General features: G+C 45.3%; 1 protein-coding gene across 2 annotated transcripts in view; it reads left to right on the top strand.

Moving 5' to 3' along the window:
• The window catches only part of C6H1orf21 (chromosome 6 C1orf21 homolog), a 225,066-nt gene extending 199,613 nt beyond the window's left edge, over positions 1-25,453 (top strand). For both annotated transcript variants that reach the window (XM_077901955.1, XM_077901956.1), the window contains one exon: positions 16,126-25,453. In XM_077901955.1, coding sequence (XP_077758081.1) covers positions 16,126-16,164 — 39 coding nt within the window. In that variant the 3' untranslated portion in view covers positions 16,165-25,453. The remainder of the gene's footprint in view (positions 1-16,125) is intronic.
• The last annotated feature ends 635 nt before the right edge of the window (positions 25,454-26,088 follow it).

Genomic DNA, 26,088 nt, shown 5'->3' with positions numbered 1-26,088 from the left:
ATAAATACTTCACCCCCTGAGGATGAGTGACCAGCATACCTACTATATCATCTGGCTTAAGCCTGTGTGATCTTGAGACTCTGCCACTGTTGGCTGGAATTATTCATTGTAATATTTGGGGGCAATGTCTGAGAAAGAGCAGCTCTGGATTTAAAATCCGCTGATTTTAAAGGACGTTTGTTCATCTGTAGACCTGCACATCTATTTTTTTAAAAATCATTTACACTTAGAAAAGGTTTGCATTCCTGAAGTGGCCTGATTGCCTTGGCCCCAGAACCAACATAGCTGGTGAGAAACAGCATGTCTGCATTTATAAATTTATTTCAAGGGCTCTTCCTTTTAATATATTCTATAGTTCAGTCCAAACCATATCTTGAATTGATGTGTTGGAGATTAGAAGCCATTTGCTCTTCACCTGGTGAAGAGAGTAACATATAATTTACCAACCATGATATTTGGTTCTAAATATAAACTATCCCTGTAGGGGACTGTGTAACTTCAGACTTGCCATAGAATCAGATACAGTGTTGGGCAGATGCAACTGATGATAGGTTTTACTGTCTGGTGGAGTGTGTAAGGCCTCTTCGTGCCCACTAGTGAGGAGAAACATGGAACTGTTGTATCAAATCCTAAGGAATGTTACGCAACCTGCCCAGCATGTACAGAGGAAATGATAGGGTGTACCTCCCTTCTTGCATTTCACTTTTAGTAACAGCCAAAGCCCTCAACAGCCCTCAACGCTGGCAGAAAGAGAGGCTCTTGCTGGCATGTGTATTTTGGAAGTGGGCTGGGCTGCCAGTATCATTAAACAACCTCTTGTTCCACGGTAAGCATAGTATGGCCTCGCCTTTGCTAATAACCAGACCTTCCTTATGTCCTCTTTCCCTCCATCCCCCTGCCTTGCCTTCTCTCTCTCCTATGTGTACCTTCCTTTCCTCATTCACCAGCCAAATCAGAGCTGTAATTAGAAGGGTAAGGATATGACTCAATCCTGTTTTGTTTTTCTCCCTACTGAACTGTCATGACGATAACATTGGTACAGGAACCACTGGCAAAGTGTTTGCACACTCTGGGCTATGATCCGAAGGTAGCTGATAGCAATAGATGGTGAGGCCAAGGACAGTAAAGCAGGCAACAAGCCTGAAAGACATGCAACACACTCCATCTCTGCTCACTTGTTTTTTTTTTTTTTTTTTTTTTTTTTTTCTGGAGGGCTTGGTTTTCAAAGAATTCTTCAGGTGCTATCAGCCAGGCTCCTTAGGAAGCAGCAGAGAAGAGTTCAGATTCCAGAACCATGTGGTACATGACTGCAAATAAGAACCACGCCATTTTTTATTAGTGAAGTGTGGCTGATGGTGCCCTGAACTCAGTAGCAGTGTGGGACACGGTCAGTGAATAGTGTCACTGTGCTGTGGGTGCAGTAATTAGGCAAGGGAGGGCAGCCCAAGGTGCCACCCAGAGCAGAGAGACAATAGTGTCGATGTGTATCATTCCTTTGACTTGTTCTTATTCAGTTCCTCCTTCCTGTCCTCTTCCTGGGCTCTTTCCCTTCCTCTGTATGCCTTTTCTACTCTTTGTGTTTGGTAGCCAAGGGCATTGTCTTAGCCCTCTGAGCTAAGATTTGTCTTTGGACCTCATTTGTCTTTCTTTCCCCAGAACCGGGCACAGGGCCTGGGACAGAACAGATGCTTAGCAAACCTGCCGAATAAGGGAATGGTACCAACAAGGGGGGCGGGGGGCTAGCAGAAGTGAAAACATAAAAAGGAGAGAAATGTGGTCCTGTAGTAGAGGGCTCAGCAAGATAGGAGGTGCTCTTAATAAAGAACAGCACAGCATGTTCAGTGCCAGGATCTCCATTGAGAGAAGTCAAGGAAAGAGGCAGCACAGAGAAACACAAGAGCCTGTGCTTCCATCCCGGGCCAGATCTGAGACCCAGCAACTATCATAGCTGAGACCCCAGGCTAATTGTTTAACCTTCTGATCCTCTGGTTCCTCACTGAAATTTTTGCATCATAATGCCAACTTGTCTGGGAAATTAAAGAGAATTCACCAAAGACTCTCTAGTGGAGAAGTTGATATGTTGGATAGGCTTGCAGTTGTTTGTATCCAGATGATCAGGCCACTTGTAGACGGGAGGAGGTGGGTTTTGAGGGAGCTAAAACTGAAACTGAAAATGCAGAACTTAACAGCCTGAATTTTGTTTGAGCAAAAGGGCCTTCCCGCAGTACAGATGTCTCCTTATACATAGAGTATTAAGAGAGGATTCTTTTCCAATGTGCACTGACCCACCTCCCTCCTGTGTGGTATAAACGTGTTAAGGAATTAGATTCATGTGAACATTTTCAGAGCCATTAAACAACCTTGCACTAGCTTTTGAGCAGTGATTACAGAATGAGTCAGTGAGTCAGTGGCCTGGGTACAGCTGGATTCCTATATATATTTTTTGTTTGGAGGGTTCTGTTTTTATTTTTTTTAACTCTTAAAAGTTTTTTAAGACCTGCTTTTACAAAAAGCAAGACAAAAAGGAAAGAGGATCTCCCTAGAAGTCATTAAAATGATAAAACTGACTCCCTTTGATTCATTTAATGAGCATAACTGAGATGTATTCTCTGGACCCAGAAATCAGCTAGGGGCCATAGGTGGTGCATAATTTAAAAGTTGGGTTCTTGCCTTTAGGGAACTTCTAATCTAGAAGCTTAAAATTTGAGAGGACCTTGAGAACATCTTATCCGATTGCCCCCAACTCTTTAAAATTCCCACTAAGTGAACCCTCTATAGCAAAGAATGGTTCATGCCCATTTTTATCATTTGGGAAGGAATTACAAAACATATTACGTTCTATACACTTCCTGAAGGTTTTATCCTTAGATGATCTTGCTATTAATGAATACTTATTCCTCTCTTTGAAGTTCTGTTGAGTGGAGACATATTCCATTTCATTCCTAGAAAAAGCATTCTTGGAGCAGACAATTCTAGATTGCCCTCACTTAATCCCACTTTCCTAAATAGACTCAAAAGAGGAGTACCAAAATTCTTTAAACTCCTATTCCCAAAACTGGTTGTTGGAAGTTTGTAGATACTTTTTTTTTTGTTTTTTTTTTTGTTTGTTTGTTTGTTTTTAAGTGTGTAGATACTTATTCATATCCTGCCTCCCTTCTGGGTTCTTAAACTGAAAATCGACACAAGGAGCCAGGTGACTGTCATGGGTCAGTGTCTCCCTTGTTGAAGAAGCCTCATAATTCCCAAATGCAGAGCTTCTAGTAGACTAGTTTGGAATATATTTGCAACCCTTAAAACATTGAAAGGATCTGTAGCCAGGATATATAAAGAAGGACTCTTAATACAAACCAATAAAAGCCATCAATTAAACTTCTGGGTCTGTATCCTTGAAATTCTTTTACATCTGTACAATAGACTTCACTGCAGAATTCTGTGCTCAGTAGTAAAAAGAAAGCACGAATGCACTGGAAGCAGCCTAAGTGTCTGCCTCTAGAGGAATGAGTAGATTGAACTGTAGGGATCTACAGTGCAATATTATACAGCAGTTAAAAGAAATGAATCAGGTATACATATATATGTATAAATGGACTGTTTAGATCTGAATCCGTATTATTAAATGAATAGAGGAATATGCAGAGTGGTAAAAGTTGTATGATACCATGCCAGTTAAAGAATGTCAAAATGCCATGTTGTTTAGAGATGGACATTCAACAAGTATTTATGAAGTACCAGCTGTATACCATTTATTGACACACACATGCACACACACATATGTGTATGCCATATTTTTACATATTTAAACATTCATATACACATAAAGCATAGTTTATTTGATATAGTAAGAATACGATATGGATGTTAGAGTATCAAAAATGAGCTGGAAGGCCACATACTAAAACCAATGCCATTGTTGTGCCTGGGGGCGGGGAGGGGAATGGGACTGGGATGGCAGTTTCATTAGGGAGGGAGGCAGCTAGAAGCAAATGTTAAAAAATATTACTGCTTCTTGGGATCCCTGGGTGGCGCAGCGGTTTGGCGCCTGCCTTTGGCCCAGGGCGCGATCCTGGAGACCCGGGATCGAATCCCACGTCGGGCTCCCGGTGCATGGAGCCTGCTTCTCCCTCTGCCTGTGTGTCTCTGTCTCTCTCTCTCTCTCACTATCATAAATAAATAAAAATTAAAAAAATAAAAAATAAAAAAATAAAAAATAAAAATAAAAAATATTACTGCTTCTTATGTCTAAGTGATAGAAATACAGTGTTTGTTACATCCTTTCTGCTCTTCTGTATCCTTTAAATTTCTCAAAATTAACAGAAGTCTGTGAAAACAGGACTGTGTTTATGACAAAATGTCTAGTGGGAAAAAGCAGATGACGTAGTAGTCTTGAGTCTTACTCACACCTTTCACTTCCAAACTGCACTCCAGTGTGTGCAATTTGGTGGGAGAAGACCAACAAGCACAAATATCTGAGAAATGCTCTAAGTCACCTGAAACAGTCCTGTTTCAGATTTCATTTGAATCGCTGTTCCCAAGGATTCTGATAGTCCTGAGCAGAAATGCAGTTGGCTTCTGTTCATTATTATTCTCATTGGCCAGTTGGCCAAGTACGTGACAATCCAGTTTTTTTTTGTTTTTTTTTGTTTGTTTGTTTGTTTCTAAGTTTTTATTTTTATTCATTCATGAGAATACACAGGGAGGAGAGAGAGAGAGGCAGACACAGGCAGAGGGAGAAACAGGGAGCCTGATGTAGGACTTGATTCCGAGTGTCCAGGATCACACCCTGGGCTGAAGGCATCGCTAAACCACTGAGCCACCCAGGCTACCCGACAATCCAGTTTTAATCAGAGTTTCCCATTAAGCTGAATAGTCCCCACCAATCCAGTCAGTTCTGCTTGCCCCCAGCCTGTCATGTGTCCTCTGGACGTCCCTCAGTTGTCATCCTTCAAAGTGCTCATTCCCAAGAAATAGGTTCATCAGGCCAGTGGGATCCTCAAGATCCACAAAGAAGTCCCATGGACCCGCACTTCCCCTTCTTTTTTGGGGTGCAACTTGGTCACCTTAGCCATGTCCTGGATGAGGAGGGAAGCCACACGGACATGTTCTTTGCCTTTCCAGGTCCAGGACATCCACTCCTCATTGCCCTCTGGGTCTTCTCCCCCTCATACCTGGCTAATTCACTCTGCTCTGCCTTTTACAGACAGGAACTTCCCATCAGGAGTTGTGGTCCTCTTCCTGGCCAGATGCATGTGCTTTCTATTCTGAAAGCAAAGAAAAAGGGAAGGGATGGTGAGCACTGATCCAGCAAACAAGGTTGCTCTTCTCTGTGGGGAGGAAGAAAAGGAACCACTTTTCACACTGTCCCCTCTAGTCTGCTAGCCATGAGCAGTAAGAGGGGCAAACCCAACATCCTCCACTCTGTCCACATATGATTGGCTGGGTCAGTCACCATGCATAAGGCCTCAAGGGTGGGATGGGGTTGGTGATGAGGAGGGTTCCCTAACCCAGCAGGAGAGCTAATTCCCATCTGACTCCTTCTGACTGTTTCTCAGTTAAAAACTGTATGGAAGAGAAGTGGGTACTTAGCCTCCCCAATCTCCAACCATGTTCAATGTACATTCTAGACTATAATCAACTAGTTCGGAACAAAGAGCTCTAAAGAGTTTATCTGGAAGACACGTCTTTGTCAAGAGGCCTATGGATTGAAATCTTGAACTTGTTAAAGCCGTTGTCCTGAAGGAAGTGAACTCTAGAGAAGCCATGAGGTTTCATGTCCTAGAGGAAGTGAACCCTAGAGGAGACCTATGAAGCTTCATGTCTAGAGGAAGTGAATCCTAAGAGAGACCCATGAGGCTTCATGTCCTAGAGGAAACGAACCCTAGAGGGAATCCATGAGGCTCAGTCTCCCAACTAGCCACCTACTAGGTGGTCCTGGACCAGGAGTAAGGGAGTGGTAATCTTAACTCTTACACCTGAGAATAGATTAAAACATCCCTTTTGAATTAAGTCCACCAAATATCCTGGAAATCTTCCACAAAGAATTCCACAAAAATTTATGTTATATCTATTTATCATTAGAAGGAATCAGTTACAACAGGGAAAAAATTTTAAAGGTAAGATTAAGTGAAGAAACAAGAAGAAATGTGTCATATGTAAAAATGACATATATATGGACAGAGATATATAGACAGAGATTTAAGTGAAACTTGGAAACTCCAATTTATTAGGTAGACTGTAGGAAAATTTTTTATTTTGGTTTTGATTGATGGTTTTCTTGTTTGTAAAATAAGAACAATTTTATAAAATGACATTTTAGAAAGGAATTCTGGCCCCATCTTGAGAGAAGTGTCTCTCAAGATGGAAATTATCTCTGTTGCTTGAGCTTCTAGGAAGAGGGCCAAACCCTTGACAATGTTATTAGCCTCTGAACCCACTGATGGTGATTCTGTTGTCTGGAACAGGGAACAGGAGTGGGCAAACTATAGTCAATGAACCAGGTCTAGCTCACCAAACAAGAATGTTTTTTACCTGTACCAATGGTTGGGGAAAACAAAAAGCAGAATGTATTTTCTGACTTGAAAAATTACATGAAATTCCAATTTTAGTGTCCACAAATAAAGTTTTATTGGAATACAGCCATGCTCACTCTTCTTTTATCTGTGGCTGCCTTCATGCTTACAACAGCAGAGCTAAGTTGCAACAGAGACCATATGGAATGCGAAGCCTTAAATATTTACTACTTGGCCTTTCACAGAGAGAGACAGTTGCCAGCTCCTGTCCTAGGACATCATCAGTTCAATATGGCCTAGAGATATGAACCTCCCACCTTTATCCTCATTCCTACTTACCTCCTTTGGGGGAAGGGGCATCAGTGAAGTCATCTGAGTGCCAACATCAGATAAAGCTTGAGAATAATGTGCCTTGAAGCTTGTAAAATTTCCTTCTTTTTGTTTGTAGAATGAGGATTTGGGTATAATAAACATTTCATGGGGGTTTTAAAACCATTTAGTTAATACTTGCTCTCTCTCGGAAATGAAAAGCTCAGTGTACTGGGACTATTGTCACTGCCACTGTTTTCATGGTGATCATTCCCGTGTATGGTCAAAGAAACCCTCAGAAGCTGCCACGCTCCTACTGCTCTTTACAAACGAGACCTTTTTCCCAACTGAAATAATAACGTGTGAGTCTAATTAGAATAAAGCTCATTAGAAACAGAGATGGCCATTAATGCCTTGACTGATTTTTCTAATGAAGTAAGCCAGAGGAGGAGACTTTAACAGTGCAGCTAATTATTTTTTGCTTTTCTTTGGCATTCTCTCAAAACTGTGGTTAGAAATTGTTGTTGGACTGTTAGCGAAAATGCTACTGGAACACTGATGAAGAGGCCCTGCCACTTCCAGCCTTGAGGAAGGGGTGGAGGGCGCCTGCTTCTGGCCCACCACCCCACAGGGGGTGGATGACACAGCAGCCCGCCTCCTGCCTCCTCCACATCATGGGTGTTCTGGATTCTAGTTCATCATTCACAGATGCTCAAGCTGTGGCATGCAGCTCTCCTGCCCCTGGATTCCTGGTTCAGGGACAAAGCTTAAATGTCCCATGGAAACTTGGATCTGAGATTGCCTCTGGATGGTGATGCATGGAGGAAAACGTTGGGGAGACAAAAGGTGTTAGCTGGGCAGAGCAAGGAGATGGGCCATTAAATTTCTACACCAAAATACAGTCGCAGCAGTTGTGTTTCATTCATCAGGGTGTTTTTTGGCACCTGAAAGCCACAATGCAGGATAGAAGCCTGTCAACGAAGCAGAACTAATTCATGAAACTGAGATTCAGGATGGCTACAATTAGGAAGAGAGAGGAGGAAGAGAATCCTACAAAGGAAGCAGGCAAAAAGTAGGAGAATCACAGTAATGCACAGGCCAGACACTAACCTTGGCTCCTGGTGTCATCATCCAGAAAAGTAAGGGAGAGGAGAATGAATACTTCAGCTGGTCAGTCAGTCAGCAAACAAGAGCCTGCTTTCAGACAGAAATCAGCCTCATCAAAACAAACTCTTAGGGGCACCTGGGTGGCTCATTGTCTGCTTAGTGGGTTGAGCATCTGCCTTGCTCAGGTCATGATCCCAGAGTCCTTGGTTCAAGCCTCACATCGGGCTCCCTACAGGGAGCCTGCTTCTCCCTCTGTCTGTGTCTCTGCCTCTGTGTGTGTGTGTCTGTGTGTCTGTGTCTCATGAATAAATAAATAAAATCTTAAAAAAAAAAAAAGAAAGACTTCTGGCTGAATATTATGAGAACCAGGCTGGGAATGCAAACTGGCACAGCCACTGTGGAAACAGTATGGAGGTTCCTCCAGAAATTAAAAGTAGAACTATTGTGTGATCTAATAATCACACTACCAGTATTTATTCAAAGAATAAGAAAACGCTAATTTGAAAAGATACGTATACCCCTATGTTTATTGTAGCATTGTTTACAATAGCCAAGATATGGAAGCAACGCAAATGTCCATGGACAGATGAATGGATTCAGATATGTTGTGTATAACACGGTGGAATATTACTCAGCCATAAAAAAGAATGGAATCTTGCCATTTGCAACAACATGGATGGATCTAAAGAGTATGAGGCCAAGCAAAATAAGTCAGAGAAAGACAGATACCATATGATTTCACTCATATGTGGAATTTAAGAAACAAAACAAATGAACAAAGAAAAAAAAAGAGACAAACCAAAAACAGACTGTTAACTATAGAGAACAAACAGATGGTCACCAGCAGAGAGGTGAGTGGGGGGGCTGGGTGAAATAGGTAAAGGCAGTTAAGAGTACTCTGTTCATGATGAGCACTGAGTAATGCTAAATCACTGTATTGTACACCTGAAAGCAATCGAACACTATACGTTAACTATATTTGAAATTTTTAAAAAATTTTTAAAGGGACAGCTGGTATTCCATTACACTTGAGTTGGACTGACACTTTATAATTTAGCTGTCCAGATGCACATTTTTTAATCAAAATATAAAATTAAATTTGCTTTGTCCAAAAAAAAGAGAGAGAGAGAACCAGACATGATTCCTTATGCGGTTTACGTATTATTTATATAAATAAGAATGATGAGTAGTGTACAGTGGGATTCTCATGTCACCTTTTGTTCTCTTTCCTTATACTCCTGCTACCCTCTGCTAGATTCCAGGCTGTTCTCGGAACCAGGCTGTGCCCCCGTCTCTGCTGATACTTGTGTTCAAAACTTACTCTTTATCATCTGTGTTGTGGAAGAGCGGTGTTTTTCTAGTACAATCCACAAAATGTTGACAACTTAATTCACTTATGAAAGTCCCTTGGGACACTTCCCAAAAACATCATGTAACAGCCTCCATCCCTACACACACACACACACACACACACAGAGCAGCAGCAGCACCTCCCTCCAGACGCCTGAGTATTCATAACCATTGTGACGTGGGCCACACAAGGATTCCATTAAATACCAAAAAAGACAAGGATGGATAAGGGACACATCCTGCTGCCTAGAGCAAGGGCAGCAAACGTTTTGGCTAAAATCCCTATAAAGCATGGTGGTGCGATGGAAGGGAAGAGACTCATTCTTCCTGAGCAGGTGGGGGAAATGTCACTTGAAGATACGATGCTGGAACAACATTGTAAAGACTGAGTGGCCGGGTAGGGCCAGCTGGGGAAGGGGGTCTGCGAGAAAGGAACGATATGGGTGAGAATGCAGTGGTGCACAAGCAGGAGCTGCCTGTTGGGGACACAGTGGGCAGCTAGTCCTGTCGTTTTGTTTGTCTCTATGGTCGCAGAGCGTGCATGGACCATATCTTAGTAACCAGTTTTTTCTCTGGGATATTTGATTGAGGTTTTCTTCACACCTAGTAAAAAGGCTGCAAGGAATATATTTGTACATATACTTCTGAGAACTTTATGAAGATATAATTTACATGGCCTAAAATTTACTCATTTTATATGCATGGTGCGATAATTTTTAGTAAATTTACCAAACAATGCAGCCATCTTGGCTCTCCAGTTTTAGGACATTTCCATCACCTCAAGAAGGAAGGGTTCCTGCTTTTGGTCGATCCCTGTTCCTACCGCCAGCCCCAGAGAAGCGACACATAACATTTTTAAAAACATGTATTTGGAGGTTTGTCTTTGATATTGATTTCAGTGCTTCTTATAATAAAGGATATGAACATTTTTATGACTCATAGTACATATTATCACCAAGTGCCCTTTCAAAACCACCATATCATTTGACGCTACTGCCAGAGTGATAGAAGAGCTACATTTCATTGTATACACTCAAGAATCAGGTGTCGCTATTTTTCAGTAATATCTAATTATTTGATTTGTAATTTTTGATTGCTGAAGCAGACCATTTTTCTGCTTATGTGTTCCCTGGTTTTACATCATTCTGAATGAGTTCCCGGTTTGTACCCTTCCCCTTTACTGAGATCCTCTTACTGCCCATCTTTTCTTGGTATGAGCTTCTCCTATCACTTATTTACACATTGTATGCTACAGGTATTTTTCACATTTGCCTTTCATTAGATTTTATTGTTTTTTTAACCTGCAAAACTTCATTTTCACATGATGCGTGTGTCTCTCTTTTTATTTTCTTGTGTTCTTTTTCTGTCCCTTTGTATAAGTTATTTCTCTTTCCCTGAGAGCTGTTTCCCTCTCCAGAACTTTGACAGAAGTTCTGTTGTATTATTGTTAAGATTTAGCACATCCATTCTCTTGGAATCTGTCATTCCTGGTGATTCCTTTTGTCAGATACTTAATGCTTTCCTCTCTTAGGCTGTATATTTGGGATATCTTATTCTATGCAGGTGATGTTTTTGAGGAGCCCATTTTATCTTATTTTTAAAGATTTTATTTATTAATTTGAGAGACAGTACATATGAGAACATGAGCAGCAGGAGGGGCAGAGGGAGAAACAGACTCCCTGCTCAGCAGGGAGCCTGATGTAGGGCTTGATCCCGGGACCTTGGGATCATGACCAGAATTGAAGACAGACATTTAACTGACTGAGCCACCCAGATGCCCTGATGAGTCCATTTTAATAAGATGATGGTGAAAGTGGGATCCTTGCAAGGGAGGAAGACCTAGATGGAGCCATGTTGTTTGCAGATGAAGGACCAAGGGGTGCTGTTGGTCTGCTAAAAATAATCCTCTGGTTCCATAGATTAAGCCATTCTTTGGGAATTGCAAAGAGGCAGAGTTTGGGATCAGCTGTTGAACAGTATCATGGGCAGCTGGGAAAACTATCTGACATGTTCCAGCCTAAAAGAGAAGGCTCCCTGTCTGGACTATGGTAAACAGAGGCCCATCCTACATTAGATGCAATGTAATCTAATGGGGTTGGAGGGGGAAACCTCTAGGCCCCCTTTCAACTCTGAAACTTTGCAACTGTAGACATTTTTCATCCTTTCATTCATTCAGCAAATATTCACTGAGCATCTCACATGTGGCCAACATTAGTATTAAGTCCTGGAGATGCAGCAGTGCATAAAACAGTCACTGCCCACTTGATGCCTCTATTCAAGAAAGTAAGCAGTTAATAGAGAAAGGAATTACTATATTAATATCAGGAAATTATAAGTAATATAAATAAATATGCGGAGTAAGGGAGGTACTATTGTGTATGAGGTGTTCGGGGAAGACAGGGAGGTGGCGTTCGAGCAGAGATCCAGAAAATGAGAAGTGATGCGTGTAGGGAGGGCTGAAGGCAGGGGGAGCCAGTCAGGATGGAGGAAGAGGGACAAGCACGCAAGTGCCTGGCTTGTTTGAGGACCTGAGTGTAACTGACTCATTCAGCTGTGGGCCCAATTTCTCACCTAGACAGTTTATTCACTGCTGCATCTGTTGCTGTTATTTTTCAATATCGTCATTAGAGCTCCAATTTATTAATTACCTCCCATGTGCCAAGCTTTGCTAAACACCTTATGTGTATTACTTCTAATTCAGCAACACTGCATGGTAAGTCCTACTGTTCCCATTTTAGAGATGGAGAAATGGAGACTCTCTGCATCCTCTCTGTAACATCTGTATAGTTGTGATCTACCCCACTGGCAAAATACTCAGTTCACAGCTGAGGATTATGTGCTTGATGTTATTCAGTTATTAGGCCGAATGCACACAGGTCTACAGAAATGTACAGAAAGTCTTCCAAGATAAAATCATACCCGCACCTGGACAGCCAGCCCTTGATTATTTGTCTAGTTAAACTTTTTTTTTTTTTTTAAGATATTATTCACTCATGAGAGACACACAGAGAGAGGCAGAGACATTGGCAGAGAGAGAAGCAGACTCCCTGCAGGGAGCCTGATGCAGGACTGATTCCTGGACCCCAGGATCACCACCTGAGGCAAAGGCAGATGCTCAACCACTGAGCCCCCCAGGTGCCCCATCTAGTTAAAGAGAAAAGCACTGTAGGTACTTCAGAGGAACAATTCTCTTGTTCGAAGTCACTCTTTGAGCTGCTTGTCTTTGTACTGCAGAATTTAAAATTTAGGATAATGGTCTTTCCTCTGTTCCTTATAATCCCTAATTCTTAGCCTGGACATTTCAGCAAAGAATCCTCACCACCCTAGAACCTCAGAAATGTCTGTTCTGAGTTGACATAAACTGAAGTTTCCAAGGAGATAACACAGACAGCTGACAAGAACACAGAAACCTATACAGAGTAGGGCGGTGGTGGGGAAAACCTCCGTAGGCAGGAGCTCCTCGAGATGTCCACACCAAGAAGCCCCTGTGGTTCTTCAAACAACCCTCCCTGGGACTTTCTAGCCTTCCAGCTTGGGGGCTGGGGGTCTCCTAGGGATCTTGTTCCCCATAGCTTTCAGTGAGTGAGTCCTTTGCAGAAAGTGGAATTGTGTCTCCCGGTCCTACTTCTGCCTGCAGGAGGCTTCTCTACAGACATCCCCTTTGTAGCTCTGATGGGGCAGGGCTGCTGCCTCGATTAGGAGAATGGCTGTGTTCCTCTCAAACCCAGCTCCCTCCCACCTCTGTCTTCTGACAGCTGAAGGTTTTCAGGTTCTCTTTTTGGCACAGTTGTTTATACATGTAAATGAGACATGCAGTCATGTTGTGGAAGGCCTGCCCGCGTGTAGGTGGGGTTCCTGTGACGTTTCTCAGGTTCCCCCTGCTTAGAACAGGGCCGGCCCTCTGGGAGCTCTTACTCTCCATTGCTTGGATTTCCAGGTTTTCCATCCATGAGATATTTGGTTCTCAGAGCTGCTGGCAGGTGATAATATCCAACACAGAACAGATGTGAATTTGAATTTAGTTGTCAGCTCACTGCATTTGTAACCAGAGGCGGAGGAAGAGCCCTGTGGTCTTGGATCCCTGTGAGGTTTCCCTCTAGGTAACAGGGCGCCAGTCCCCCTGGCAGGATTGGTGTCAACAGTCAAGGAAATAACATCTGCAACACAACTGATACCATCTTCCTCCTCCTCCTCATGGCGATTATTATTTCTGAGAAGCAAATGCTCGGGAAATGATGATTGCATTCTTGGGTTTGCACAGGCAGCTGATAGAGATTTGTCCCTCCAAAAGGGGTGCTCCTTTGTGCTAACAGTAAGCAGGGAGGCTCTGAAATGCTCCATCTGCTGTGTGAACCCCATAACTCATTTACAGAATTGGAGACACTGCTTTGCCCATGAGTACAGCAGTTCACGTACTTGTGTAGCTGCCTGTGTGTCACCACATGCGGGTTCTTTCTTGTGGGTAAAGTGCCCTCTGAACACCACACTGGCTGGCTGAGCCTTTGATTTGCAGCCTCATTTAGACAGAAGGGAAGAGCCTTAGGTGTCTGCCACAGAAGTTTTATCCAAGCTCACAGGGTTCCTGTGTGAGGTACAAGGCTGAGGTGGGAAGAAGGGCTCCCGATATCTGTCCCATCAGTTTATGACCACGGTCCTTACCGGCAGCCACAAGGAGGGAGGCCCCTATTCCCCCGCCAGGGGACTGACCCAACACAGGGTTTATGATAACAGTGATTGCAGTGATAGCAGCAGCTAACCTTTATGGACTTCCTCCCAGACAGTGTTTTCCCCATTTAATCCTGATCACAACCCTGAGCCAGAGACCATGATTATCCCCAGGAAACCAAAGCCTGGTATTTTGCCTGTTTTCACACAACAGTGTGTATATCCATATAGACACTGGATATGTCCTCTTTCCTTTCCTAATAAAACCAGCATGAGCCCTGCCTTTCCCCTCCAGCTAAACACGCAGTGCCCCCTTGCAGGTCCCCTCCCTGAACCTCATGAGGTGAGGACCTGTGGACAGCATCGCCGGATACGTTTCTAGCATCATGCTGCTAGGTTTGGATGTGTCCTGTTTCTCCCATTGAAGAGTTACACTCCCAACCGTCAGGGTTCACGAGGTCCTCCTTTCTGGCTCTCCAGAATGTGGCTCAGAGGGTCTCCTGAGTGGTCCGGGCCAAGGCCAGGGACGGCATCTGCTTGGGCAGTGTCGCCAGGGAAGCTGTTGATGAGGGGTGACTAAGGGCACACATCTCTCCTCAGGGAGATTGGTTACCCAGTTTCTTGGCCCAGGAGATGTTTCGTGCCACAAGTGAAATCAGCCTGGAGGTGACTCGGGGCTCAGACACTGCAAGTCGCAGGGGTGAGAGTTGGCTGACAGAGGAGGAAACCAAAACATTCTCCTTAATGAATCACATTTGAAGGGAACACGCAATCTGGGGCCATTTAGCAAGGGGCTGGTGGACCCCAAAGACTTCATTGTGTGGCAGCATTTTCTTATCAAACACACATGTGCACACACACACATAACAGGCATTAACTGACGTGCCTGGCACTATTCCATCACTTTACAACTAGGAACGTATTTAATCTTCAACAATGATGAGAAATAGGTATTAATTGTTTTCTCCACCATACAGATAGGGAAACTGAGGTACAGAGAAGTAACTTGATCAAGATGCCAGAGTTAGTAAGTCCCAGAGCCAGGATTACTGGCCGGCCAGATGGTACAGTCGTTCATTATGATGATGCTCAACTGTTAGGAGAACGTGAAATCAGTTCAGTACACGAGGATTGTGACAAAGAAACCTGCGGTACAAAGAAACGTTTGCGGTACAAACTAGTTTATTTCCTTTAAGTTAACTTTTAGGAAGAAGTTTCAGTTATGTAGAAGATTCTGTTTTTAAGGGAATATTTGCCCCCAAAACTTAAAACATGTAGTGTGTGTACAAAGAGAGAAAGGTTGAAGGGTACAAATCGTTTCAATACGTGACCTTTTACAAAGCCCATATCTAGAGTACTGTGATGCAGGCAGGGCAGGTGGTCTTGTTCTTGTCCTCTCACGAGGGACTACAGACCAAGAAGCTGAATGCTTTGACCAAGACTACCCGGCTGGTCAGATAGGACGCTCGAATCCCCATCCTAACCATGCCTTCGTAGAGTGTATAACCCACTGGAGAGAGGAGGAGAAAATGTTCAAAAGTAACAATTGTTGTACATAGTCCTTAAGCCTTCAAGTGACCTGTTTTGGCAGCAAATGAATCAAACACATTTTCACTTTTCTTGTGTGTCCTATGCATACCAGCCAGAGTCCCAGGTTTGTTTCACAGATCTCAATGAATCTTTGGGATTTTTTTCTAAACCCCTGTTTTAATTTAGAGTGGATTAAAACTAAGGCATCCTTGGATGATACCATCCCCTTCTGTAAAATTATAAATTCCAGGCATGGAAATAACAGCTGTAGAATATGAGCAGCCCTGACCCCAGGCGAAATGACTTGTTCGTGGTTTATTTCAGTTTCTCTCGTTCATGGGAACTTGGTCTCCTGAATAGGTCATCCATTTGGTAATTTCTTGGTGAACGACCGAGTCTTGTATGAGTCCGATAGAAGTTCTTACCAACATAAAGTAAGGGCTTATTGGGGGCTCCGTAAAACTGCCGTGCCTGGAGGCATACACCGTCGATAAATCAGCCAACACATCTCGGGACTTCCCTTGTGCCCAGTTGTCACTGCTAAAGCCTGAGTTCTTTTCCAGGGGGACACACTGAGAGAAAGTTGTTGGTGATGAGCTGTCTCGGGCTCTGCTTTGAATTTCTCACTCACATGCTCTCCTTTTCTTTTCCCCTCAAGGGTCGAGATTACTGTTCGGAAGAAGAGGATATCACATAGCACCGATTCTACTACTCAAACCAGGAGCGACTACTGTGTAAATAGGTTACACCCCAGTTGAAATCTTTGCAAAGGTCGGTTCTCTTCAACGAACAGCACTATAGCAAAAGAAGATCGTTCCATATCGTATGCCCCATTAAATTACAGTGTTTCTTAATGAACTTGCAAAGGGATATTGCTAAAAACAAACACACACACACACAAAAACTGTTATCGAACTTTCTTTGTTGCTGCTAGTTAAAACTTGTTGCAACTTTTCACTTGTGTCCAGGTATGCAGCAAAAATCTGCGATTTCACCTTAAAGATACTGATGGTTTTACAGATGCTCTCCAACCTATTTTCTCTAAGATGAGGTAGTGGTGAACTCAGATATCAAACTTCTGTTGTAGAACTCTTCCGCTTCTAAGACAAGCGTCTCCTTCCCTCTCTCCCCCCTCCCTGTCTCTCCTGAGCGGTCCAGAGCCTCGCTTCTCACTGGCAATGTTGCGCTTTGGAGATGGGATGGTTGCTATGGCAAGCCTTGTTTCTCTGCTACGAAGAAGTAGAGAAGCCATTGTCCATTACAAGCATGTTGTGACGTGACTCCCGGAGTGACATGGGAGGGAGCAGCAGGTGGTTTCATTTACTAGGTATCTGAATCGAGGATTAAGCTTGCAACATTGGCTTTGCTCAGATGCAGACGGAAGTGTGATCACAATCATTCTGAATCCCTCTTCCCCACTTTTTTTTTTCTAAGAAAATAAACATTTTACTGTTTTTATGTATCCTTGTCTTCTCCCATTCATCCAGTTCGGTGTTTTACGGTGATCCCGGGTGCAGAAGATGAGCCCTTCTTTGCAATGACACCGATAATTGACCCTCATGGCTCCCTACCCTCCCATCAGCCACCCACCTCGTGTTAGCAGGGCTGCTGGTGGTCAGAGGAGACCAGGGGACACTCCTCAACTTTCTAGGAGGGCCTGAAACCACCCTGTTATCTTTCATTTTGTTAGCAAGTAAGCCATCCTACTTCCTCGTTCTCCCCCTTCCAAATGTTCCATGAGCCTCGCCACTCCCTTCTACTCAAGGCACTGGCTAGGACAGTGCAAAGCGTTTGCCTGTTGGAAACGTAGTACATTGACACTGGTGATGGTATTTGGAGATGCGGAAGCCAAAGCCCTAAGGCAGTGTTGGGGAATGTTAACTTGTGGGTTTGGTAGAGTTTATTTTTCCATATTATATGAAGAGAACAATCTCTTCTCAAAGACAGAAGTAATATTTTTAACAAATGTTGTCACAAGTAAATAGCAATCAAAAGGAGAAAATAACTTTTGTATTTTTTTAACGCGTTTGATAGCTTTGACGAGGATTCTCTTTGTTACTTTCGGGCGGGGCACCCCATGAAATGCTAGGCCAGCAGGCCCGGTTTGGGTTTGTTCCACAGAAACACAGAAGGAGCACTGTCTGTTTCTCTCGTGGAGTTTGAATGTGAGGGGCTCAGGATCAGCCACGCTGCCAACCCTCCGAAGGTGGGTGGTTATTTATCCTGGGGAGCCGAGAGCTTACCTGCCACAGAACAGAATAAGAAGCAAGATTTGCTCTTGCTGAGAAGATGAGCCTTGACTTTAAAATCCATCTGCATAATGGATGGCACCATTGATGTGCTAATGGTGAGACTCCTTCTGCTGTTAGACCCGGGGGCACCGAGAGGAAGGAACCTCAGTCCAGTGCTACAGAAAATGGACTCACAAGTTAGCAACAAAAGCCCTTAATTCTCTCAGCCAGCAGCCGCTATTCTGGGGAGCAGCTGTGGTTGTTACATAAATAGAGATGCAGCCAAAATTTAAGGCTTTTTATCCTGCTTCAAGCAGAAAAATGCAGAGAGTCAAGTCGCCTAGGGGTTTACGTTCCCTTTGTATGGTGTTTGGCCAAAGGACTAAAATAGTTTTTCCTCAACTGTAAATGAACTGCTGAGCCCCACCTGAAACTTGTCCACGTGGGACTCTGTTCACTGTTATGTGATTTCTGATGCTTCTCAAGCAAGAATGACTAAGCATCCTCCACGTGGCTCCTCTACTTGGTGTCTCAGACAGTGTCTTCCCAGAAAATCACCCCCTTCTACCCAAAGATGACACATGCTTTTTTTATCATTTTTTTTCTAGTCCTGTTTAACATTTTACATGATACACATGTACACAGAGCCAAGTGTTTCTTGGGAATTTGACTTTTGAGTGTTTCATAAAACTAGAAGCTGGTTCCCGAGAACCAGGGGCTTTTCACCTGGAATTCCGTCTCCCAAGTTTAACTCTTTGACATGCAGACGTGATTTCCTCTGCAGACAAATGTTGGTATATCTAGAAATAGATCTGGGAAATGGGGTGGATGAGTGGGTTGGCATGAGACGCTTGATTATGTTAGCAACACTCAAAACTGTCTTGTGTTTCCATCGTTTTGCTTTAATCATAAAATTGTCAAGTGATTTGTGTTTGTACTTCGTTTTATTATGCCTTCTGAAAAGGGTCTAATGCAAAAATATTTTGCCTTTATTTCCGCCCCCGCCCCCCCCCTCGACCCCGCATATCCGAACATGAAGCAGATTGTTCCAGATACAATGAAAAGAATCGTCCACAAACTAGTGGCTTCTGCTGGCTGAGCATTCAGGGAGATGGAAGGAGGGAGGGAGGGGAGTGGCCTGGTGGACGGAGGGAGAGAAGGGCAGGACGAGGAATGGACTGAGAAGCATTTAGCAGAGAGAGTTGATAGCATGGCCTCGCGTTTGGGTGCAATTCAAAACCCAGCTGCCTGGCGGCCGGAGGGCAGGGCCAGCTGTCAAGACGATTTGCAGCTGGATTGCACACGCTCTCTGGGCTCTGGGTTGTGGAGTTGTAGGAGTCCAGCAGGAGGATGCGCTGCTTGCTTTTGTTTGGCGGAGATCCTGGGCTCGCGGAGTACTTGCTGTCATAACTGAGTGCGTGCTTGTTACTGGCAGAGGACCTCAAAGAGGCTTTTACCCCAGCGAGGCCTCGGCCCCAGGCTGGAGCATCGAGGGGTGCTGTGGTCTATTTAGGGACAAAGAGCGTCCGAAGTCCAGAGGCGGGGAAACTAGGTCAGCCGGCAGAAGCAGCAGTGCCCCCCCACCCCCGGGCCTGCGGGGAGACTGGTGTCTCCCCCTGCGCCGAGCCCGTGGTCCAGCCTGGGCTTCTCTGCTGATCCTCCGCGCTCTGTGCCTGTGGTGGCGCCGCCGCCGGCCGGGGGCACCCAGAGTCAGAAGCGGCCGCGCCTGCAGCTCCTCAGCGCCCCGGCAGCCCCGGGTGATGGTGCCCCCTCTTCCATCCCATTGGATGTCATCCTCCCAACCTCATCGAGAACTTTTTTCTCTAAGGGCCAGACTCTCCCGGAAGCCTGCTAAGCCCAGAGATTGTCCCTTTCGGGAGCCTTGCCTCGCTCGGAGCCTGCGCTGCGGGCCAGCTGGTTGATTACAGATGCTGCGTAGACGCGAGGCCAGAATTTTAAGAGCGCTCCATCCCGACTGGTCTTAGGAAAGAAACCCCGTGAAATGATGTCCGTTTCATAGGAGGAAGAATGATCAAAGTCTTAATCCAGGAAGATACTCTGTATCTTGGGCTCCAGGACTCTGAGATGTGCTTTGTTTGAAAAGCAAAAGGATTGGTATCTAAGGCAGCCTCCCTCCTCCCAACTGCCAAATTCAAAAACAAAGCAAAAGGAAAAGTATTAGATTTTGCACTGTGTAATTTGACCGAAAATCTGCCTTCCATGCTTTTGCCCCCGGAAGGCACTTTCAGAATTTCATTTCTCTGTACCTCTCAGAAATGAAGCTTTTTGATGAGTTGCACAAAACCCCAGTAGGAAAAGAAGACCCGGTCTGGGAGAGGCCATGTGTATTGAGGGGCATGATGAGACAGACGGTGGCAGGAAGCAGGGACCTTGGCTTCTGGATGTCCCCTGCAGACTCCCGGAGCCTCACGCACCTGCGTGAAGCTGGATCACGTAGGCAGCTTTCTTGCTGCAGATGTCCTTGCAATAAACCTTTGGGATTTTGTGAATGAGCTCTAGGGATTGCCTTCTGCCAATGAATGGATGTCTTTTTCCAAGGGGAAGGGGAGAGATGTCCTTCAGTCACCTTTTCGAGTGTCTCTGGAAAAGGTCAAAAAACAACAGCAGAAAACAAGGATGCTGGGTGAATGTATTTAACTTTTGTGACCAACCTTAACTCACTAGCTCTACCACGTTTTTCAGGAGACTCTTGTACCTTATCTGGGATCGGATCTAATCTTGGGGAAAGAGGAAAAGGAACTAACATTTATTATTGATACTCACTCTGTGCCAGATACTGTGCTAGGCATTTTGTGACTGTCTTGTGTCATCTTCACCACTATCCCGTGAAGTAAATTTGTGACCCTCATGTTCCAAGTGGCGTCTCGTAAGTACAGAATGCATCTGTCCGACACAAATGCCCATGTGGAAAGAAGGGAAGATGTCATTCAAGTATTTTCCGAATTGTTTTATTATTACTATGCCCTTTGCAACACTGTGAAAAGAACCCTTTGGGAGCTTCTGCCTTCCAGAATCACTCTTTGGCTCATCACCAGCTGGGTCTGCCGGGGGGAGTGTTTTACTTGGCCTTCCCGTATCTGATGAGCTACACACAAACCATGAAGAGGCCAGTGGCTAACAGAAATTTAGTGCCCAGAAGAGAAAGGCCTTGGGGATGTAGGCACATGTCACTCTTCTTGGAATCCTTTCAAGCATCTGGAAAGGGAATCTGGTACTTTTGCAGTGAAATTCCAGATGCAGCCAGAACAGGCCTTTGAATGCTGTGATTTCTTTCTTGGCTCCCAAGGCTTCATTCATCCCCAGACTGCATTGTTTTAAGGTGAAAAGCCTTATTAACCTTGCAGAGAAGTATGGGAGAACCTGATGGCCCAAGGTAGACGCAAGGCCTGGAGCATTGACTTGAATCCTTTCTTGTGGGCCAGAGCTGGATGTCTTTTAGATGTTTGAACCGGGTCTGTATTTTCCAGGCCAGTTTAAGCACTGCAACTAGATGTGAATCTCTTTCAAGAACTTAAATATTTTGGATGGTCATGTAATGACTTGGACTGCCATTTAAATAACGGGTCCAAGGTCAGAAGAGCCCAAGAACTCCCCAGAGTTCCTTTCCTTGCTTCTCAAGGCATGTCCTCTAGAAAAGATGACTCACATCTCCATGGCAACTGTTAAAGGTGCTGCCTAGAGGGGACCTGCCCTCACTCCACTTGAAAGAATCAAAAGAATTTCCTTGTGTAGAGGGGGTGCTATGTTCAGTTTTCTATGAAAACTATCCCCAAGATCTTGCCTCTTTCAAACCTGGCAGCTGTCAAATTCCTTCAAGATAATGTGGGAAGTTCTCGTAAGCCAGAGAAATGGCTTAAATTCAGCAAGATTCATTCCTAAACCAAAGGCCTCATTCTAATACTGTCTTCCCCCTCTACCCAGAATTCTCCCTTTTTCCCTTTCCGGGAGTTATTTTTAGCCCAAGGCTTTGAACTTGATTGAGTAAGATTTAAAAGCAGTAAAAAGAACGCTGTAAACTCAGCCAGAACTGCCGTCCAGGTCTCTAGGGTTGCAAATGGCTCTAGAACCTTTGAGGCCATTTGGCCTAGACCCAGAGGTGATAGAACAGCCCCTTTCTTTCTGGCATTTCAGTCCAGACCCTTGGGGACTGTACTTTCCTGACAGTCAAGTGAGCGAGGGAAGGAAAGCTTCACAATAGATTTCAAGCCAGCTTTTCCATTCAAACAAGATGCAAATTTATTTTTAAAAATCCGTATCTATTTTCCTGGAACAAAACCAGGCAGCTGCCTTATTAGGACTCTAAATTCAGATCTATTTTCTTAATGCACACACAGACACACACAGATACTTAAAGAAAGTATAACTACTGTATCACTGAAATACTTCCAAGGAAGAGCTGCACTTTGCTTTTTGTAATCTCTAAGATAACATCCAGGAAAGTATTAGTGTAGCTCTAATAATGGCAAAACAGGAAAAGCTAGTGATCACTCTAGCGAAAGTTTGAGTTAGACTCAATGAGGAGGACGGAGGTCTGGCCACCTCACCCCGTGCCCCCTCTGGACCAGGATGCCCAGCCACTGGCCTGTGTGACTCCCCTGGGCCTCTAGCCTGGGTATTGTGGCTAGCATCCTGTCCCAAGCCCTGGTGTGTAAAGGGCTCATCCCTCAGGATACATGCCAGGTCCAGCCATATACAACCACAGCGTTTCTCACACACTCTCGTGTGCCCATCCAGCGTGGCCTTGACTGGCAATCCAGCAGTTCCACTAGGAAGTTCCGACACCGATGTGTGGATCTGGGGCCCCTTCACCTAGCTTGTCCCAGCTGTAGCATTTTTAGCATTGCCTTCTCCAGTGTGGAAGACGCATTCATTCAGCAGGTCGTTTATAGAGCCCCGAGCACGATCGCCTGTAATACCCTGCTAAACCAAACAGAGCTCCTGCCCTCAAGGAGCCCACCATCCGGGAGGCAGATGGTGTGGGAACCGCAAGGGTCAGTACCGGGTGCTGCAGGAGCATCTCAGAGTGGCAGCTGCCCAGCGTGAATAGTCAGGGGGCTTCCAGAAAGAGGTGACATCGAAGCTCAAGTTTGTCGGAGGACTGAGGGAGAGCATTGCCAAGGGCCTTCGGGGCTAGGAGGACAGCGTGGGACTCGGTCCAGAGGAGGGACAGTGTAGGCTGTCGGGCTGGCGGGTAGCAAAGCAGCCGGGGCTGGAGTTGAGCAGGAGAGGGGACAAGGTAAGGGCAAGCAGTCAGCTGGCTGATCCCCCAGGGCCCGGGGGCTTCACCGTGGACTGGGGAGGAGAGGGGAGGGATAAGGAGCCGTAGACCATGCTCTGCCCTCTGAAGCAGAGGTCATGGCTGCGGCCACCCAGAGATGTAAGTGTGGTCAGCACCAGAGCCCGATTTGCCCTCTTGCTGTGCAGGCGCACACTTGCTTGCTGAGAGGATCTGTTCTCGTGTCCTCTGCCTCCCCACCCCCGCCTGACCCTGCACAGCCAAAAGCTGTTTGAATTCAGGGGCTTTAACCTGGGCTAGATCTTGCTCAGAGACATGTAGGGGACAGCGCCTGGTCATCGTGACCTGTCCCTAGAGCCACCAAGGCTAAAAATACCTCTGGGTAGGAGGCTGGCATATACCCCGTGATGAGGGTGCTCCCTAAGATGAATCCATGGGAGGCAGCAGACGGCTCCCTGGCTTAGAGTGACACCTTCATTCATCTCCCCAAAAGGCAGCTGCCCTCGGACAGCCTTTCCCCGGGTTAGGTCATGCCCTGTGGCCAAGCCTCTGCTATGCTCGGAGCACGCACCCGAATCCTGCCAAAGAAAGGTGATACTAAAAAATTTTTTTTAATTTAAAAAGCACAAATAAATTGTATGCACATTGAAAACACCTGCCAGCCTAGACAGCCACCGTGGACCTCGTGGGGACAGGGGGGCCACCGAGCTCCAAGCTCTGAGCCCTCCGGTCGTGAGGCAGGGAGCCTTGGGGAGAAGCAGTCTTTCTATGGAGACAACTCACAGTGCCTTTAAGGTTTTCCAGAGAACCTATTCAGAGTACAGAGCATTGGGTTCTTCCCTCCCCCAACCCCACAAATAATGAGAAATTCTATACAGAGAAGAAAACGAATTCGATGAATCAAAACACTAGCTGTGAGGCAGCATGGTTTCTAGAAACTTAAGAAAAGGCTCAAACAAGTGACTGGTTTCCCTGAGAGGTTGGAGGAATTTGGGGACTGAAGACACTTTCCTTAGTTCAGCAAGGTGTCCAGGGATCCCAAAGGGCCCTGAATATTTCTTGTGTCCTGAACTCTTTTGCAAGACCCCCACCCCTGCCCTCCTGGGTGCAGCCTGGCATATTCAGCAGCAACACCAGCTTCTGGACCCGTGGAAAGATTTTAACTCAAACACCCACTCTTTTCCCAGATATCCCACTGGCAACTTGGCTGAGGAACTTCTAATTCTGTGTCTTGGGGTTCCCACTCGAATAGCCCACAGGCCTAGTCCTTTCTATTAGAATTTGGCCTCACACGCACCTGCCTTGAAATTAAGGTCCTGCAGGGTCCCCTGGGTGGCGGCAGGGGGGTGGTCCTGGAATATGGCCAGGTCTGCCTGAGGGCACCCCCTCCCCATTGGCTGCTCCGGTCCAGGAAAGGATCACAGTGCCTCCTTGCCAGTTGTCAATGGCTGTGTGTTTCCTCTGTGTGTGTTGTGTTTTATCTGGAAATCAGGCCTTACATTCAAATGAAATCTCGTGGCAGATTCAGGAGGCCCAGCTCTCAGTTGGGTCTGAGGGGTCCTGGAAGCCTCGCTCCTCTGAGCACCTGCACAGCTTCCTCGGGTAGGCACAGAGCCCAGCAGGGCAGCCTCCCCAGCGCTCGGCACGCACGGGAACTCCATAGAGCAGTGGTTGCCCATTTATTTCCACCGCACATGCCTATCAGCAAAACCTCTGTGAGATGCACCCCCTCTGTACGTCTATTAATTTATTTAAGGCATATAGTCATATACTCCTGAACTAATATATTAGACACATTATAAAAAGTATACAACGTAGACCTTTTAAAAGCATAAGATACAAAATACTATACACAGAGGTTCTGGTACTTTCTCTCTGAACACCTCAGGGTACCTTGAGTACCCCCTGGTGTGTGCACACCCACTTTGGACACTACTGTTTTAAGAGCAAGTGAGCACACCTTCTTGGCATCCATCCCCAAACCACTGTGCTGGCACGCTTGGCCTGCAGAATAAGAAGGCCTTAAGGTAAAATCCCCAGGAGCTTCTAATCTGGGAGACAGGGCAAACAAACTCTTCCAACAGCATAAATTTAAGTACTGAAAAACCTGCCCAGCAGGAGAGCTGTCCCCGGACAGTGGTGGCTACAGGTGCTAAGAAAAGATCAAGTACGATGTCCAGAGCGGGGGGATCGCTCCTCTTCCCTCTCTGGGTCTCCAGAAGAGGACATTTGGCAATATTCCCAGCTCTCTCATGATTGGATTCTTTGAACCCTCCAACTGCTTTAGCAGTATGTTCCCCACGGCACCAGTGGGTCCACGTCGCTTGAATATTATTGTTGATTTGACCACCGAGATGTAATGATGATTCTGTTCCATTTTGAAAAGGGTCTGAGAAAGTGTACAGGTCTAATTATATATACATATTTATACATGTGTATTTTTGTTTATTGTTACATTTTGACATTGGACTTTCTATTAAATAATTTTTAACAGTTGACCTAGCTTTGTTCTTTTTTTGCCTTTCTTCTTCCATGGGCCTCAGCGGGGACCATTTAAATGTCCCAGAAGATCTTGTCCATCGACTCATCTCTCCTCTTCCCTGTTCTCAGTACAGAGGGCCTCTCCTGTCCATGCTTCTAAGTTCTGTTTTTACAGATAATGTGCTGCATCAGGCATGCACTTGGAAAACCCCCGCTTTGTTTCCGCTGCCTCCAGGTTCCCGGGGCAGCCCACTCAGTCCCATCAGCTTCCACAAATGCACAGATGTGATGCAGTTGCAAGAATGAGCAATAATTAAGAATGGTGCCGTGAGCCTTTCCAATCTCTTGTACATCTCCACCCACCACCCTCCCCAGTACACACGCACAGTCCTAGCTGCAAGACCTCGGACAAGTCCCTTAACCTTCCTGAGCCTGGTGTGTACCTCCCCTATCAGTAAAAAACAATACACTCTTCCATCGGCTAGATAGGAGGAACCCCATAGTAAATGCTCAATAAACCGCCACCCACTTCACGAAGGCAGTCACTCAGCGGGTGACGTTTATTCTTTACACAGAGTGTGCCAGGCACCGGGGTCTCCCAAATAGGGCGGTCTGGGATGTGAGGACTTAAGGAATGCCCCTCTTCACAGTC

Source organism: Canis aureus, chromosome 6, assembly GCF_053574225.1.
Source record: "Canis aureus isolate CA01 chromosome 6, VMU_Caureus_v.1.0, whole genome shotgun sequence".
In the NCBI taxonomy this organism is placed as follows: domain Eukaryota; kingdom Metazoa; phylum Chordata; class Mammalia; order Carnivora; family Canidae; genus Canis; species Canis aureus.
The sequence above is the reverse complement of the archived record's forward strand: the minus strand, read 5'-3'. Positions and strand labels throughout refer to the sequence as shown.